This window comes from Hemitrygon akajei, chromosome 17 (genome assembly GCF_048418815.1).
Source record: "Hemitrygon akajei chromosome 17, sHemAka1.3, whole genome shotgun sequence".
Lineage (NCBI taxonomy): Eukaryota > Metazoa > Chordata > Chondrichthyes > Myliobatiformes > Dasyatidae > Hemitrygon > Hemitrygon akajei.
Window position 1 is genome coordinate 54,577,226 of NC_133140.1, and position 17,926 is coordinate 54,595,151.

Genomic DNA, 17,926 nt, shown 5'->3' on the forward strand with positions numbered 1-17,926 from the left:
TGAGTACATAAGGCATCGACTCGTGGCAGTTTGGTGTTTTGAAGAGGCCAGTGTTACGAAAACCCCGTAACCAGGTAACTTACCAGCAAAGATAGATGGATCAGCTGAGTCGGATGCTACTATTTTCAAAAGTTTTATTAATAAAGGGGCACAAAAATTAAGGTTAATACAAACATTCAGATAACATGCGTCAATACTCAATCTAAAACGCAGGTACATTAATAATCACTCAGAAATAAGCTCTTTCGTTGTCTAGGGTATATAATACTGAGTCCAATTGGAAATATAAAGAGTCACTCTGAAGTCTGCAGGCTTTTCTCTTTTGGTTTCACGTGTTGGAGAGAGAGAGAGATAAAACGGAAAAACTTGCCGTTTACATCCGTGGAATCAGGGGAGCGATCTTCCCCGTTGTTAGTTAAAAGCGCTCTTCCGTTGGTTCCAGCCACAAACCCCGCATTCGGAATTTAACGCACGTGGCTTATTTCAAAATGGCTTCCCGTTCCCACGGGAAGCGTTATCGTGCTTCTTGGTGTCTCCTTGGTGCGTCTGAGGGTCGTCCTCTTTCAGACCCTTCTTTATACTGCCTCACGGGATCTCAGGTGTCAATCAGGTTGCAGGTGATGCAATCTCTCTCTCAACCAGCCCACTTTGCCCGAGGGCTTTACAATGTCCCTGCGAGTTGGCACGTCTGCAGTTCCCAGGTGTCTCCTGAGAACAATGCCACAGTCACCAGCTTTTGTCCCAGTGGAATGCGGTATCCAGCACGTCGCTGTCTTTCCATTTCCTGTGTCCATTCAGCCTGTCTCTCTCTCTTGCTCTCTCTCGGGTCATTGACCCCCCTTTCACTAGGGCTCTTGCAATTCTCACAAAGGAGGGGGCTGGTATCATAACACCTCCCCTCTTAAAAAGGTTTTTACCAGCGGTTAAAACCCAGAGTGGTACAGTCTTACAGAAATTTTGAATCTAACACAATACAGAAGCTTTTCTTTTCACTAAAGAGTAATACAGTTATACATTCAAGTCAGCATCTAAACAGTTAACAATTACAGTGTCCCTTTATTTAATATCTTAACATTGCGTACCGTACTAAAGTCTTGTAACATCAGACTTCATCTCAATAACCAGCTTATTTATTTGCTTTCTTCAGCAACATAACTAAGGAGGTGTGATCTTAGCTTAGGTGCATCTACAAAAGTTTATGCGAATACTAATCGTTTCGGTCGGTTTACTTCGCCGGCAGGTCTCCAAAGGTCTGTCTTTATTATTCACAGGCTTTGGCGCAACCCGTAAAACCTGCTTTGCTGTTTAAAAAAAATGGCATCCCCATTAACCGTCACCTCTTTTCTGGCGAGTCCCCCCGTTGGGACTTTGAGTAATTTGGCGTGGTGAACTCCCGCCCGCCTCGTTCATCGGGGCTATTTTTTCAACACCATGCCCCAAACTGTCAAGACCCTTCAGGCTATTTGTTTTTAATTCCAACTCCTCTTTCAGGTAGCATTTCGAATGCAACCTCTTCACACCCCACCCTGGCGTAACAATAGAGTGGGGGGCCCCGCTATTTCCCGACTCACTCTGTGAGCGATCTGCCAGGTTTAAAATTTCTTCCTTCGACTTGGGAACTACAGACTTTCCGTTTCCTTCAATAACAATCCTCATTCCCCCCTTAAATTCGGCATTAACCTTGGCCCCACTCTCGAATACAAACACCGTGGAACTCACACTTCCCACGGTTACCAAGGTTAACCCTTTTCCTACTGAACCAACCCTATCTGATCCACAAAGACGGCCGCCCCGTCCCCCTGAATCAAACACCTCAGACTTCCCCTGAGCTCTGTTACCAGGTTCAGCACCACGTGCGCCCCCATCTTGGACACACTCAAACGGGACATTGGCCCCTTCCAGGCTCTCAACACCCGTACCTTTTTCAAATTCTAACGTCCCCCGATCCTTCCAGTTACTCTCTAGGCAGCCCCCCGTTGGGGAAGGCGCAACCCTGCGAGCTGAAACAACCTCCTCGGCCATTTCAGCTGACTTCTCCACAGCAAGGATACCCTTCCTCTCTAAGACTGCCCTCATTTCACTCTCGAGACCATCGAGAACACCTTTAGAACTCTGAACTTCTTCAAACAATTCTGCCAAACCAGACAGATTAACCATGTCCAACTCTGGACATTTTAACAACTTTATCCGTTTCTCAACTTTAGTTCCTACCTCTAGGACCTTTCTCTTCACTAAGGGCAGGGCTATTTCCTCTCCCTTACCCCCCTTTACTTTACTGCTTTCTGTTTTACCACCCTCGGAACCCTCATGGTACAGGGTCGGTAAAAACATCTTGGCCAGATTACTGCTGGCCCGATTTAAACTGCTCACTGCTTTTCTGGACAGGCTGCGTGTGACCGCGCATGCGCGATAGCTTTGGGACTCTAGGGGCGGGGCCTCAACTATCAGGGCGGTTCCCATCTTCCCACCCGCGAGGTCATTACCCAACAGGAGGTCCACGCCCTCCCCCGGTAACTCCGGCAGGACTCCTAGCTCCACAGGTCCCGACACCAACTCGCAATCGAGAAAGACCCTATGCAAAGGCACGACCGTGATCTGGTTCCCGATTCCTCTCAGGGCAACCTCCCCCGTCCGAGGGCCGAAATTTAACACATTACGGCTAATTAACGATAGTTCCGCCCCCGTGTCTCTCCAAATTCGTACAGGGATGGGGGGGTCCCCTTCCCTCAAAGACACGGTTCCTTCGGAACTAAATGTCTCCCGCCCCTCCGGTACTCCATCTACCTGGGGCCCTCTTGTCAACGTCCTGATTACCACTGCACGCCCGATAGGGATCGCTGCTCTCTCCCTCTCTGGCTCCTTTCTCAGAGCAAAGCACTTTGATGCAATATGTCCCACCTTTCCACAATTAAAACAGTTTAAACCAGGAGATCTCCAGGTTTCCTGTCTGTTATCCTCACTTTTTGTGCTAGCTCCCGGTGGAGTTTCTCCCTTAGCCGGCGGACTGTCCCTACCATTCCGACGGTCTCTCGGGTAACTTTTTGGCGAGGAAAACTTTGTCTTGTGGGTTAGGGCATATTCATCTGCGAGCCTAGCCATCTCTGAGATGGACTGATTCGTCCTCTCACTTAAATACATTCGGATCTCTTCCGGAACGCAACTTTTAAATTCCTCAATCAAAACTAGCTCCCTGAGACGCCCATAGTCCTCGGCCACCTTTTCAGCTGTGCACCAACGATTCAAGAGCACACCCTTCTCATGGGCTAGCTCGGTATACGTTTGATTCCACCCTCTTTTTAAATTTCGGAACCTTTGTCTATACGCCTCAGGTACTAACTCGTAACCTCGGAGAATGGCCTCCTTTACTTGATCATAATTCCCGTCCCTTTCTGTGGGCAGCGCGGCATATACCCGCTGTGCTTTTCCTCGTAACACACTTTGTAACAACGCCACCCATTGCTCTCTGGGCCACTGCTGATTCTCTGCCACCTTTTCAAAGAGCAAGAAATAACTATCAACATCCGTCTCCTCGAACGGGGGGACCAACCTCAACGCCCGACTAATATCAAACCCCTCTTTCTCTCCCCCTTGAGTTCTTCGCTCTTGTTTCCGCCTGTCCAGCTCCAATTCATAGTTCCTCTGTTTCTCTCTCTCTTCTGCTTCTAGCTGCTTTAGTTTGAACACCTGCTCTCTTTCCCTCTCGGCTCTCTCGGCTTCTCTCTCTGCAGCCTTCTGAGCTGCGTCTATTTCTAGCTGCTTTATTTTAAACTCATGTTCCAGCCTTGCTTTCTCCAACTCTGCCTGATTTGTCCCACTCACTAATCTCCTTTCGGGAATATTTTCCAAATCCTCAGCTGTAAACACCTTCTTCCCAACGTAATGCTGTTGTATGACCCTTAGCACTTCCTGCTTTTTCATTGCTGGCTTCACCGCTGTGAGGTCTAAGGCCTGCGCCAAACTTACTAAGTCTGATTTTGTAGCCTTCCCTAGCGCCTCTACCGTCGGGTTTCTCCTAAATTCCGACACATCCATCTTTGCTGGTTTTTCTGTCTGGCTACCTGCGTACCAGATCCAAATTATTATTTTTTTTGACTTACAATCCCGATTGACTGACCTCCCCCTTTTTGGTGTCAAATCCCGAGACGAGAACCCCACTTGTTACGAAAACCCCGTAACCAGGTAACTTACCAGCAAAGATAGATGGATCAGCTGAGTCGGATGCTACTATTTTCAAAAGTTTTATTAATAAAGGGGCACAAAAATTAAGGTTAATACAAACATTCAGATAACATGCGTCAATACTCAATCTAAAACGCAGGTACATTAATAATCACTCAGAAATAAGCTCTTTCGTTGTCTAGGGTATATAATACTGAGTCCAATTGGAAATATAAAGAGTCACTCTGAAGTCTGCAGGCTTTTCTCTTTTGGTTTCACGTGTTGGAGAGAGAGAGAGATAAAACGGAAAAACTTGCCGTTTACATCCGTGGAATCAGGGGAGCGATCTTCCCCGTTGTTAGTTAAAAGCGCTCTTCCGTTGGTTCCAGCCACAAACCCCGCATTCGGAATTTAACGCACGTGGCTTATTTCAAAATGGCTTCCCGTTCCCACGGGAAGCGTTATCGTGCTTCTTGGTGTCTCCTTGGTGCGTCTGAGGGTCGTCCTCTTTCAGACCCTTCTTTATACTGCCTCACGGGATCTCAGGTGTCAATCAGGTTGCAGGTGATGCAATCTCTCTCTCAACCAGCCCACTTTGCCCGAGGGCTTTACAATGTCCCTGCGAGTTGGCACGTCTGCAGTTCCCAGGTGTCTCCTGAGAACAATGCCACAGTCACCAGCTTTTGTCCCAGTGGAATGCGGTATCCAGCACGTCGCTGTCTTTCCATTTCCTGTGTCCATTCAGCCTGTCTCTCTCTCTTGCTCTCTCTCGGGTCATTGACCCCCCTTTCACTAGGGCTCTTGCAATTCTCACAAAGGAGGGGGCTGGTATCATAACACCAGTCAGCAATCAGCTAAGTAAAATAAGGCAGGGGCAAGTGGAGCAGGCATCATTGGAGTGGACAGTGTTAGAGCGAGGATTTTGAGGCTTTGACTCTTTGAAGTTTCAACAAGCAGAGGCTTCAGACAGAAAAAGCAAGAAACTATCAGTAGTTTTTTTTTCCACAGTTGATTTATTGCTTTACCTTCTTTACATTTGCTCAGAAAAGTAAGGATGCCAGGTAGGATAGCTGAATGCTTCTTTTGTGGGATGTACAAAGGCAGGGAGACCTCCAGTGTTCCTGACAACTATACTTGTAAGAAGTGCATCCAGCTGTAGATTCTAGTACTCTGCTTTAAGAAGCTGGAACTGGATGAACTCCAGATCATTTGGGAGGTGAGAGAATGATGTGGAGAGGTAGTGACACCCAAGGTGCGGACACAGGTGCCTGGGTGACAGTCAGCAAGGAGAAAAACATTAAACAGCCAGCACAGAGCCATCCTGTGGCTATTCCCCTCAACAACAGGTACACACTTTGGATACTGTTCGGGGACAGGGGGATGACCTAGCAATAGAAAGTCACAGTGGTCAGGACTCTGGCACTGAGTTTGGCTCTGTGCCTCAGAAGGAAAGAAGGGGGAGAAGAGGCAACCTGTGGTGTTAGGGTATTCATTAGTTAGGGGAACAGAAAGGAAGTTCTGTGGACAAGAATGAGATTCCTGGTTGGTATGGTGCTTCCTGGGTTTCAGGGTCCAGGACATCTCGGATCGATTTCTCAGCATTCTTAAGTGGAAGGTGAACAGCCAGAGGTAGCGGTAGGTAAAAATGCATAGGTAGGAAGAATGATGATGTTCTGCAAAATGAGTTTAGGGAGTTAGGTGCTAAGTTAAAAAGCAGGGTCTCAGGATTGCTACCTGTGCATGTGCTAGTGAGGCCAGAAATAGGAAGGTTATACAGTTTAACTTGTGGTTAAGGAGCTGGTGTAGGAGGAAGAAACGATTTGCACCTAAAATGAAAACTGGAGGGGGACTAATATCCTAGCGCCAAGGTTTACTAATGCTGTCTGGGGAGGGGGTGGGGAGGTGTTAGTAAACTAGAGTAGCAGAGGGATGGTAACCAAAGTGCCAGAACAAATCATGTAGAGGTTGTGGAGACAGATCTTGTTAAGACCTCAGATAAAGTCTGAAATCAAAAGGATGAGAATGGTGCAACTCATGACCTGAGCTGCCTACATTTCAATGCAAGAAGTATCATAGGAAAAGCAGATGAGCTCAGGGTTTGGACACAACACATGGAATTATGATATTATAGCCATTACTGAGACTTGATGGCAGCAGGAGCAGGACTGGCAGCTCATTATTTTGGGGTTCTGTTATTTTAGACCCGACAGAGCAGGAGGGATTGAAGGAGGAGGGGTGGCATTACTAGTTAGGGAAAATATTACGGCAGTGCTCAATCAGGAAAGACTGGAGAACTCTTCTAGTGAGGCTTTATGGATGGAATTGAGGAATAAGAAAGGTATGACCTTGTTAATGGGGCTATATTATAGACCACCCAATAGTCTACAGGATTTAGAGGAACAGATTTGCAGAGAGATCACAGGCTGTTGCAAGAAACCTAAGGTTGTTTTAGCAGGTGATTTTAACTTTGCACATATTGACTGGGACTCCCACGCTGTAAAAGGACTAGATGGGATAGAGTTTGTCAAATGTGTTCAGGAAAGTTTGTTGAATCAGTACGTAGAATTCCCAGCAAGAGAGTGTGCGATACTTGATCTGCTATTAAGGATTGAGATAGACAAGTAAACACTTTGCATCTAGTGATCATAATGCCATTAGTTTCAAAGTAAATATGCAAAGAGATAGATCTATTCCACAGGTTGAAATTCTAAATTGGAGAAAGGCCAAATCTGATGGTATCAGAAAGGATCTTGTAAGTGTGGATTGGAACAGCCTGTTTTCTGGCAAAGTTGTACTTGGTAAGTGGGAGACCTTCAAAAGTGAAATATTGAGAGTACAAAGTTTATATGTGCCTGTCAGAATAAATAGTAAAGACAACAGGTTTAGGGAACCTCAGTTTTCAAGGGATATTGAGGCCCTGGTTAAAGAAAAGAATTAAGGTGCATGGTAGGTCAGAACAATTGAGGCACTTATGAAATATAAGAAGTGCAAGAGAACATTTGAGGAAGAAATCAAGAGAGCTGAAAGAAGGCATTAGGTTACCCTAGCAGACAAGGTGAAGAAGAATCCTAAGGGATTCTGCAGATACGTTCAGAGCAAAAGGATTGTAAGGGACAAAATTGGTCCTCTGGAATATCAGAATTGTAATCCATTCATGGAGTCAAAAGAGATGGGGGAAATCTTAAATACATTTTTTGTATCTATATTTACTCAAGAGACGGAAACTGATCTGTAGAAGTGAGGCAAAGCAGCGTCAACTTCCTGAACCCTATACAGATTGCAAAGGAGGTGGCTTTGTGGCAAATCAGGGTGAAGCAATCCCCAGGGCCTGACAAAATGCTCTCCCAGGAAGCAGAGATTCTAGCAGACATATTTAAATCAGCCTTAATGACAAGTGAGGTACCAGATGATTGAAGGATAGCTAATGTTGTTTCTGCTGTTTAAGAAAGACTCCAAAGATAAATCAGGATATTTTAGGCCTGTGAACCTGATATCAGTAGTGGGAAATTTATTAGAAAGTGTTCTAGGGCACCAGATAGATATATGAGTATTTGAAGAGGCATGGGCTGATTAGGGATAGTCAGCATGGCTTTGTGCATGGTAGGTCATGTCTAACCTATCTTACAGAGTTTTTTGAGGAAATTACCAGGAAAGTTGATGAAGTCAAGGCAATTGATGTTGTCTATTGGACTTCAGCAAGGCATTAAGACTATAAGATATAGAAGCAGAAATAGGCCATTTGTCCATCAAGTCTGTTCTGCCATTTTGTCATGTCTGATCCAACTTTTCCTCTCAGCCCCAATTTCCTTCCTCCTCCCCATATCCCTTCATGCCCTGACCAATCAAGAATCCATCAACCTCTGCCTTAAATATACATAAAGACTTGGCCTCTACAGCTGCCTGGGGCACAGAATTCTACAGATTCACCATTCTCTGGCTAAACAAATTCCTCCCCATCTCCGTTCTAAAAGCATCCTCTGGTTTTAGACTTTCCCACCACAAGAATCATCCTCTCCACATCCACTCTATCAAGGCCTTTCACCGTTCAATAGGTTTCAATGAGATCACTGCTTATTCTTCTGAATTCTATTGAATACAGGCCCAGAGTCATCAAACACTCTTCAAAAGTCATTCAATCCTGGAATCAATTTTGTAAATCTCCTTTAGTCACTCTCCAGTTTCAGCACATCCTTTCTAAGATAAGGGGCCCAAACCTGCTTGCAATACTCCAAGTGAGGCCACACTAGTACTTTATAAAGATTCAACATTATAAACCCTACTTTTATATTCATGTACTCTTGAAATGAATGCTAACATTGAATTTGCTTTCCTCACCACAGACTCAAACTGCAAATGAGCCTTTAGGGAATCCTGTACAAGGACTTCCAAGTCACTTTACACCTCAGTTTTTTGTACTTTCTCTCCATTTAGAAAATAGTTAACCCTTTCATCTACCAAAGTGTATGACCAACTGATTCTCTTTTGTCTATTCTGCCTGTTATCTCCTCAAAGAATTCCGACAAATTTGTCAGGCAAGATTTTCCCTTGAGGAAACCATGCTGACTGTGGCCTATTTTTATCACTTGCCTCCAAGTAACTTGAGATCTCATCCTTAATAATTGACTCCAACATCTTCCCAACTACTGAGGTCAGACTAACTGGCTTAGTTTCCTTCTGCCTCTCCCTTCTTGAAGAGTGGAGTGAAACTTGCAATTTTCCAGTCTTCTGGAACTATTCCAGAACCTAGTGATTCTTGAAAGATTATTACTAATGCTTCCATGATCTCTTCAGCCACCTCTTTCATAACTCTGGGGTTTACACCTTCTGGTCCAGATAAACCAGACCTTTCAGTTTCCAAGAACCTTCTCTCTGGTTATGGTAACTTCACACACTTCATGCCCTCTGACCTGGAACTTCCACCATACTGCTGGTGTCTTCCACAGTGAAAACTGATGCAAAGTACTTATTCAGTTCATCTTCCATTTCCTTGTCCCCATTAATGCTACAGCATTGTTTTTCAGCCATCCGATTTCCACCCTCGCTTCTCTTTTATGAAGAAACTTTAGGTATCTTCTTTAATATTATTGGCTAGCTTACTTCCGTATTCCATCTTTGCCTTCTTTATGACATTTTAGTTGCCTTCTGTTGGTTGTTAAAGGTTTCCCAATCCTCTATCTTCCCACTAATTTTTGCTCTTCTATATGCCCACTGTAATACTGATACTTTAGCTTTTCCTTCTCAAATTTCAGGGTGAATATGGTCATATTATGATTATTTTCCTCTACGGATATCTTAAACTCTCTAATCAAATCTGGTTTGTTGCACAACACCCAATCCAGAATATCTGATTCTCTAGTGAGCTCTACCTCAAGCTGGTCTGAAAAGCCATCTCATTGACACTCTAGAAATTCCCCCTCCTGTCATACACCGCCTGCCTGATTTTCCCACCTGCATCTTGAAGTCCCCCATGATTACTATAAAATTGCCCGTTTGGCATGCATTTTCTATTTCCCACTGAAATTTGTAGGCCATGCCCTTGCTGTTGTTTGGGGATCTGTATACAACTTCCATCAGGGTCTTTTTACCCTTGCAGTTCCTTAGCTCTATCTACAATGATTCAACACCTTCCAACCCTATATCATCTTTCTATTGATTTGATTTCATTTTTTAGCAACAGAGAAACGCTGCCCCCTCTGCCTTCCTGCCTATCCTGTACCAAACGCGTGTAGTAAATGTAGAATAAATGATGTTGAAATTGATAAGGTATCTGAAACAAAATTTTTAGGAGTGGTAATAGATAAATAAATTAAGCTGGAAACCAAATATAAATTATGTCAAAGCAAAAATGTCAAAATCTATTGCAATACTGTACAAAGCGAAAGATTTCTTAAATCAGGAATCTTTGCATACATTTTACTGTTCACTTATAGTCCCATACATGACTTACTGTATAGAAATCTGGGGACATACATACAAAACAAATACAAACTAAATGCGAGCTTGATTTCAATGTTTAAGAGAAGTTGGATAAGTACACGGATGGTAGAGGTATGGAGGGCTATGGTCCCAGTGCAGGCCGATGGGAGTAGGCACTTTAAATGGTTTGGCATGGACTAGATGGGCTGAAGGACCTGTTTCTGTGCTGTATTTTTATATAACTATTATAGCATCTACAGTTTTCGGATTTTCTTTATCAATAATTTGGTGAGAGTATCAGAACTGAGAAGAAGCAGAGCATATCTATGGTAGGCAGGTGGTTGGGATGGATCATGTTCTGTACCTCACCATGAATGTTGCCTGGAAAACTAAGGGATTGCATTATTTATTGGAAGGAAGGCTTGGAAACATGAGATAAAGCAGAAAATGCTGGAAATACTCAGCAGGTAAAGCCACAGCTGTGGGAAGAGACACTGAGCTAACTCTTCAGTTCGAAAATTCCTTCATCAGAACTGGGAAGGAGATGCAGGAACTTGGATGGTCACAGTGGCCTCTCCAGGTCATAGAAATGGTGCAAGTGTGTGTCTTAATTGTTTCCCTTGTGATCGGAAGACCCTGTTGGACATTAGTAATACAAATTACTGTTAAGTCCGGTTCATTAGTTCATCTGCAAGATTGACGGTGGTGGGGGCTCCGTGGCCTGGGTAGTTGTGTGGAACTTGCCCTCATGCCGCAGCATCATCTGTTACAGCCACCCGGGGAGGAGGGGCTGCAGACAGTGTAAGAGTGAACAGAGGTATGGTGGCTGTGCTGGAATCTGTGCAAGGTGGAGGTTGGTCCTTGCAAACCAGCTGACTCGTCGGTACTGCTTTCCAGTGTTCAGTTCCTGGAAGACGAATTACCTTCGTCTGAACTGACCCAGTGCGAGATGAGGAACTGCCACATATTTGTTCTTGCAGAAATGTGGCTCTGGGACACCATTCCATGCAGCATCAATCTTCAGACCATGCCACTCAAAGACTTCTTGTAATATTATTTTTATCACCGTTTGTGCTATCATAACAGTATTTGCTGTTTGTCACTGTATGTGTTGTATTTTGCACCTTGGCCCGGAAGAACACTGTTTTGTTTAGCTGTATTCCTGTGTATCATTGAATGACAATTAAACTTAAACTTGAACTTAAGTTGCTTATCCAACAAATCAAGCAGAGTGTGTCCTCCATTGTCAGAGGGGAAACAAAGTTCAGTGAAATTTATTATCAGAGTACATACGTGTCACCACATATAACACTGAGATTCTTTTTCTGTGGGCATTCTTAGTAAATCTACAGAACAGTAGCTGTAAACAGTAAACATCAGGAACTATAAACTGTAAAACATAGCAAATGCAGGTATAAGTAAATAGCAGTAAATAACAAGCATGAAATAACAATATAACAGAGTCCTTAAATGAGTGTAGTTATCCCCTTTTGTGCAAGAGCCTGATGGTTGAGAGGTAGTAACTGTTCTTGAACCTGGTGGTGCAAGTCCTGGGGTTCCTGTACCTTCAACCTGTTGGCAGTAGTGAGAAAAAAGCATTACCTGGGTGGTGAGGGTCTTTGATGATGGATGCTAAATGAAAAACAAGCTGAGCCAATGTCACAGCTGAGTGACTGACGTATACAAATCAAGTTACCTTGATTTGTAGAATTCAATATTGAGTCCAGAAGGCTGCATCATGCAAAGGTAGGAGATGAGGTGCTGTTCCTCAAGACTGCATCGAGCCTCACTAGATACAATATGGTACAGAAGGCCATAGACTGCTAAGGCAGAGTGGGAGGGAGATGGAGAATTAAAGTGGCAAGTAATAGGAAGCTGAGAGTCACCCCTGCAGGCTAAACATGGGCATTCTGCAAATTGTTTACCTAATATGTGTTTGGCTTCTCCACTGAAGAGGAAACCACATTGTGAGTACCAAATGGAAGAAATGAATAGCTGCTTCACTCAGAAAGATGGCTTGGGTCCCTGAAGGTGTGAAGTTGGTTTCTCAGATCCTCACAGATGCAGCCTAACATTCTGAATATTTTCAGTATTTTATGTTCTTGTTCCAGATTTCAGCATCAGATTTCCAGAATCAGACAAAATAACCAGAAATGATCAGTATCATGTTTCATTCACAGTATGGTCAATTCTCAATCGTGCATCAAAGAAAATAAAATGCATTATGCAATTGAGATCCCAGACAAAAGTTTCAGTTAGTAGCTACCTGACATTAGTGTTGGATCAAGATTAATTTAGGATAAAATGGATCATTTGTTTTGATTTAGTACTTCCAGTACAAATAGTAATAAGCAAGTTCCACGCAGTTCATTGTCATGCCTAAGGGCTCGTGCATGGTTTTGACCTAAGAATGTGACATAAATTAATTGACCTACAGCACTTTTGCTACTTGAGAATATTAAGACAATTTAACTGAGTTCAAAAACTTGCTGGGTGTGAGGAGTCATGTGATGAAGCCCCAATTTAAGCATTCTACAATACTAATGATTAGCTTAAATGGTATTAAACACCAATATTAAGAATGGAAGGTTATCAAAAGATGTCAAGATTAAATCAAAATACATGCTGCAGCACAGGTAATGTTTCATAGTTTATTTGAAGAAATTATTAAATCATGTCAGATGTCAAGAAAATATTCCTCTTTTAACAAATTCCAAAAAAAAGCATCAACTGTCATATCTCATAAAACCAACTTCTTTGTAAATTTTCTCATTTGCTTTATAGCCAATCTTATCATCTATGAATTACAGTGAATGGTAAATATATTAGCTACAGATTTTTTTCAAGAAAGTAATAGCCACACAGTTGCTTTCTGTCATTAATGGTGCCCCATATATTGCACAAGCAAGAATGTTGGTGAGTGGAATGACCTTTTTGAAAATTTGCATAACAACCTAAAATATTGACTATCCCTTTGTATCAGGTTCTAGTCCCCTTGTATAATAGCTCTTAAACCATGGTGTCATATTTTATAAAGTGAACAGAACCAAGAAATGAAGATTCATTGCCTGGCAAAGTTGGCTCATCCAACTGCAGAGTAACATCTGTTGTCCTAAGAAAGTTACACAATTTGTCTTTCACATTCTCAGACATTTCAGCTATTCATCTTTGAACAAAGTGCAATTGATTTAATTGTTTGATCTGTTGACTTATGTAAAACTGTACTCAGAATTTCCCTTACTGCTGGCAGAATCAGTTCTTCTCCATTTGTATGGAACTTCCCAGATTTGGCAATGAGCAACAGAATGTTGTATGAAGCACACAAATCATCACTGTTTTGTTGTGAAGTGCTGGCAAACATGTTTTGAAGTGTTTTCCATGTCTGAAAGTTTTCATAGTGACTGAAAATAAGTCAAGGTCTTGTTTGCTCTATCAGAGTGTATCTCATCACATATTCAAGAAGCCTTGAAAAAGTTTTTTCACACAACAGATATATTGACTACTGTTGGTTGCTTGCTGCTGGTATAAATCCATATTTCAAAAGCTCCACACCATACTGTCTGCACTTCCTTTTCATTTCTTGTGCTTCTGCCATCTTCGTTATAGATTAATGACCACAGTCAATCGTCTGTTGTTTAAGTCGAACCTCAAGAACTGCAGTCAACAAAGGGGATAGTTATGACGTCAACGTAGTTCAAGCTAAACCTGACTCTCTGCCTGAAGATACATAAAGTGGGACAGCAATATCTCAGCTCTTAAGATTTTACTATTGGGCAGTTAATATACGGTATTTAATATTCTGGACACAAGAATCGACTACAGCTGCTTGCCCACAATGGGTAAATTTGGAATGTAAATCTGTGCAAGATTTTTCACTGATCTCAATCTTAGGATCTTCACTTCCTTTTTCGTTACTCAAAATGAATAAACAGATAACTAATCCCATAGTCAAGTATACATTACGAATTTGGTTTCAATTTCGTAAATTTTTTGGCTTGAATAAGTTTATGCTGTCATGTCCTATAATATCTAACTACTTTTTTCGGCCTTCATCTTTAGATCAAGCTTTTCTTTTATGGAAAACAAAAGGTATAACATGTTTTCGTGATCTGTTTTTGGATGATAATATTATGTCCTTTGAACAGCTATCTAATAAATATAATTTACCTAAACCCATTTTTTTTAGATATTTACAAGTCAGAAATTTTCTGTATAATGAATTAAAGTCTTTTTCGAAAGAATGTCCATTGGACATTACAGAAAGAATTTTAGCCCTCAATCCTTGTCAAAAGGGTTTAGTAGCTATCATTTATAATATGATTATGAGTGTACAGCCTGATGTATCAGAAAAAATTAAGAAGGAATGGCAAGAAGAATTGCATTGTCCTATATCTACTGAGCAATGGGAAAAAATTTTATCATTGGTAAATTCGTCCTCTATTTGTGCTAAACATGCCCTAATACAATTTAAGGTTGTACATAGAGCTCACATGTCTAAAGATAAACTTGCTCGATTTTATTCTTATGTTAATTCTACCTGTGACAGATGTCATTCTGATGTTGCTTCATTGACTCATATGTTTTGGTCTTGTCCTTGTTTACAAAATTATTGGAAAGATATTTTTAATATTATTTCAAGAGTTTTAAATATCAATTTCCAACCGCATCCTTTTACTGCAATTTTTGGTTTACCAATGATAGATAATAATCGTCTATCCACTTCATCTCAACGAATGATTGCATTTGTTACATTAATGGCTAGAAGATCTATTTTACTGAATTGGAAAGAAATTAACACTGCAACTGTATTTCAGTGGTTTTCTCAAACTGTTTCTTGTTTAAGTTTAGAAAAAATTAGAAGCGTGGTTTTTGATTCTTCAGTTAAATTTGAGGAAACTTGGAGACCATTTATTCAACATTTTCATATGAGTTAAATGGTCTGATCCTGAACCTTACTGTTATTATCCTTAATTATTTGGATGGAGGTTCAGAGTTATCGGCACTACTGTATGTATTTAACATTATGCAATTGCCCATGTTGGTTAGTTTTTTTGTAAGTTTTCTTTTAGTTTTTTTGGTTTTTTTTTCTCTTTTTCTCGATTCTTTTACATTAATACTATGAGTTTGGGAGGCCTTATATATTGATTATTACATATCTGATTGTCTATTTAAACTATTAATTATGTACTCTCAAACGTTTTATATTCATATTTCACTTATGTTTTTCTTAAAATTAATAAAAAGATTTAAAAAGAAAAGAAAAAGCAATATCTCAGCTGGGTCATGGATTAGGGAAATGCAATTAAAATCATTTGAAAGGACAGATTCTGAACTTTACCCAATTGAGCACTATGCCCTAATTCACAGGAATGGCGTCACTGTGTGATTAGAGTATGGGAATTGTACTGGCTAACACTGTCCTACAATAGTAAGTGGCAATAATGCACAGGCTATGCCCGGATATAACATGATTTCTTCAATCCAGATTTCTCATGATATGCCATATACAGAAGTGTCACAATGCTTTTCAACAACTTCGAGCTCAGTATAAGAGAGCTCTGGGATAGCAAGATATTATGAGACTACAAGATCATTTAATCAATAATGAGGAACTGAGGATCAAATGGTTATAATAAGTAATGAATTTCCACCACCCCAAGGGGGCGATATCTCCCACTTTAAGAAGCACTAAGTTTATCATTTCTGATGTTTCTTCTCCAAAAGATTCTACTTACAGTTGGTAGAAAATCAGGAAAAGTAAGTAAAAGTAAATTGTGTTTCTACAGATACTTAAGAATTTCTTGAACAGTGATGCCTGTATTTTAGGAAAATTATTTCTGAAACTGAACTAACGGCTAAAAATTTTTTTTTGCATCACTAGACTCTCTACTCTGGAGGATGAAATTAACCAAAAAGCTATAGAAAAACAAGATCATATTCCAAGCAGTTACATTCCAGTTGTTGGTGACATTTGCTTGGCACTCTGTACAACAAAGAGGTAACAATCAGACAACTTTATAAACATTTCTGTAGCTTTTTTATGCATGTCAAATAGATAAGTGTTTAATTTTTGTTCTCATTCTAAAACCATTATAGTACACACAATAAACCCAACCCAGAACAAAAAGTGAGGTGCTGAGGTATGGATCTTCCTTTAAAACAATTTTCTGAGGAAACTGCATGAAACTTCTATGAAGCAAAAGCTTCTTACGGGTTTTACAAATACTTTTAATCTATGTTGCATCATGCTAATCCAATAGGTTAAATTTAACGTGACTTAAGTTTAAAACAAAATAGCCTGGTGTACCATAAACACTAGATTTTGCAAGCTATTGGAACATGTCCCTCCCCTCACCTTTTTCTGGATTCTGTCCCATTAATTTCCAGTTCAGATGAAGGGTCTCGGCCCAAAACGTCGACTGTTTACTCCCCTCCATAGATTCTGCCTGACTTGCTGAGTTCTTCCAGCATCTTTTGGGTGTAGCCTGATGTATCATTTTGATTTGTGCTTCATTAAGGGTGCTGTGCCTTCCCCAAGAGCAGCTTCGGCAGAAGAATCCTGGGGTTAGAACAAGGGTTCCCAACTTGGGCTACAGACTCCTCGGTTAATGGTAAAGGTTTAGGGCATAAAAAGGTTGGAACCCCTGGGTTAGAAGAATACTTTGATCTGTAAACTAACCTTGAATATTCACAGTACTGAATATTCATCCTGTAACAAAAGGCTCAGCACGTGTCACAGTGCTTTAAGGCTCATGTACTCCAGCTGCTAAATATTGATGACCATGTGGCCACTTCCTAAATGTCTGATTTAATTATTAGATTATTAAAATAATTAAAATTAAATAAATAAAAATAAATACAATTAAAATTATTGAAATTTCTCAAGTCCAAGTGAGATGTGTCAATTTATGCTTTGATCCTGCACTGTTAAAATCAAAAGTACTGCCTTAGGCCAAGTTCATTTGCAGGTCTAAAAGATATGGTCCTCATTCCCTAATTGATTTTGAAAGAATAATACCAACTAGAATATAGGGAATGAATGCTTTTTATAGTATTGTTTGTAGGTCAGCCATGTCATGTACTTCATTTAGAAATCTATCAGTTGAGGTTTCTTTAGTTTCCTTAATCTCCTTTCTTTAAAAAAAAATGAAAGTCAGTGGGTAGTGTTTACTTGGATTTTCAAGAGACCTATGGCAAGGGTGTTGCACATGAGGCTGCTCAACAAAATAAGAAAGATTGGTTGACTAGTAGGAGGCAAAGAGTGAGAATAAAGGGAGCCTTTTCTGGTTGGGTGTCGTGACTAGTGGTGTTCCACAGGGTTGGGACCACTTCCTTTCACGTTATATGTCAATCATTTGGATAGTGGAATTGGTGGCTTTGTGGCCAAGTTTACAGATGATACACAAATAGATGGAGGGGCAGGTAGTGTTGAGGAAGCAGGGAGTCTGCAGAAGGAGTTAAACAGATTGGAAGAGTGGACAAAAAAAAATGGCAGATGTAATATCGAATAGGGGAATGTATGGTCATGTACTTTAATAGAAGAAATAAAGGCATAGATTACTTTGTATTTTCTAAGCTGAGAAAATTCAAAATTCAGATGTGTAAAGGGACTTGGAAGTCCTTGTGCAGGATTCCCTAAAGATTAACTTGCAAGTTGAGTCAGTGATAAGGAAGACAAATTCAATATTAGCACTCATTTTTTAGATCTAGATCTTTAGGAGATCTAGGCCTCATATGGAGCCAGTGATCATTAATGGAGAATGTGTGGAGCAGGTTAAGACCTACAAGTATCTGGGAGTACAGTTAGACGAGAAGCTAGACTGGACTGCCAACACAGATGCCTTGTGCAGGA

At 41.1% G+C, this 17,926-nt stretch overlaps 1 protein-coding gene across 1 annotated transcript in view; it reads left to right on the plus strand.

Moving 5' to 3' along the window:
- tdrd12 (tudor domain containing 12) overlaps window positions 1-17,926 on the plus strand; it is a 151,414-nt gene that overhangs the window by 101,592 nt on the left and 31,896 nt on the right. The window contains exon 25 of the mRNA XM_073069663.1: window positions 15,956-16,072. Coding sequence (XP_072925764.1) covers window positions 15,956-16,072 — 117 coding nt within the window. The remainder of the gene's footprint in view (window positions 1-15,955; window positions 16,073-17,926) is intronic.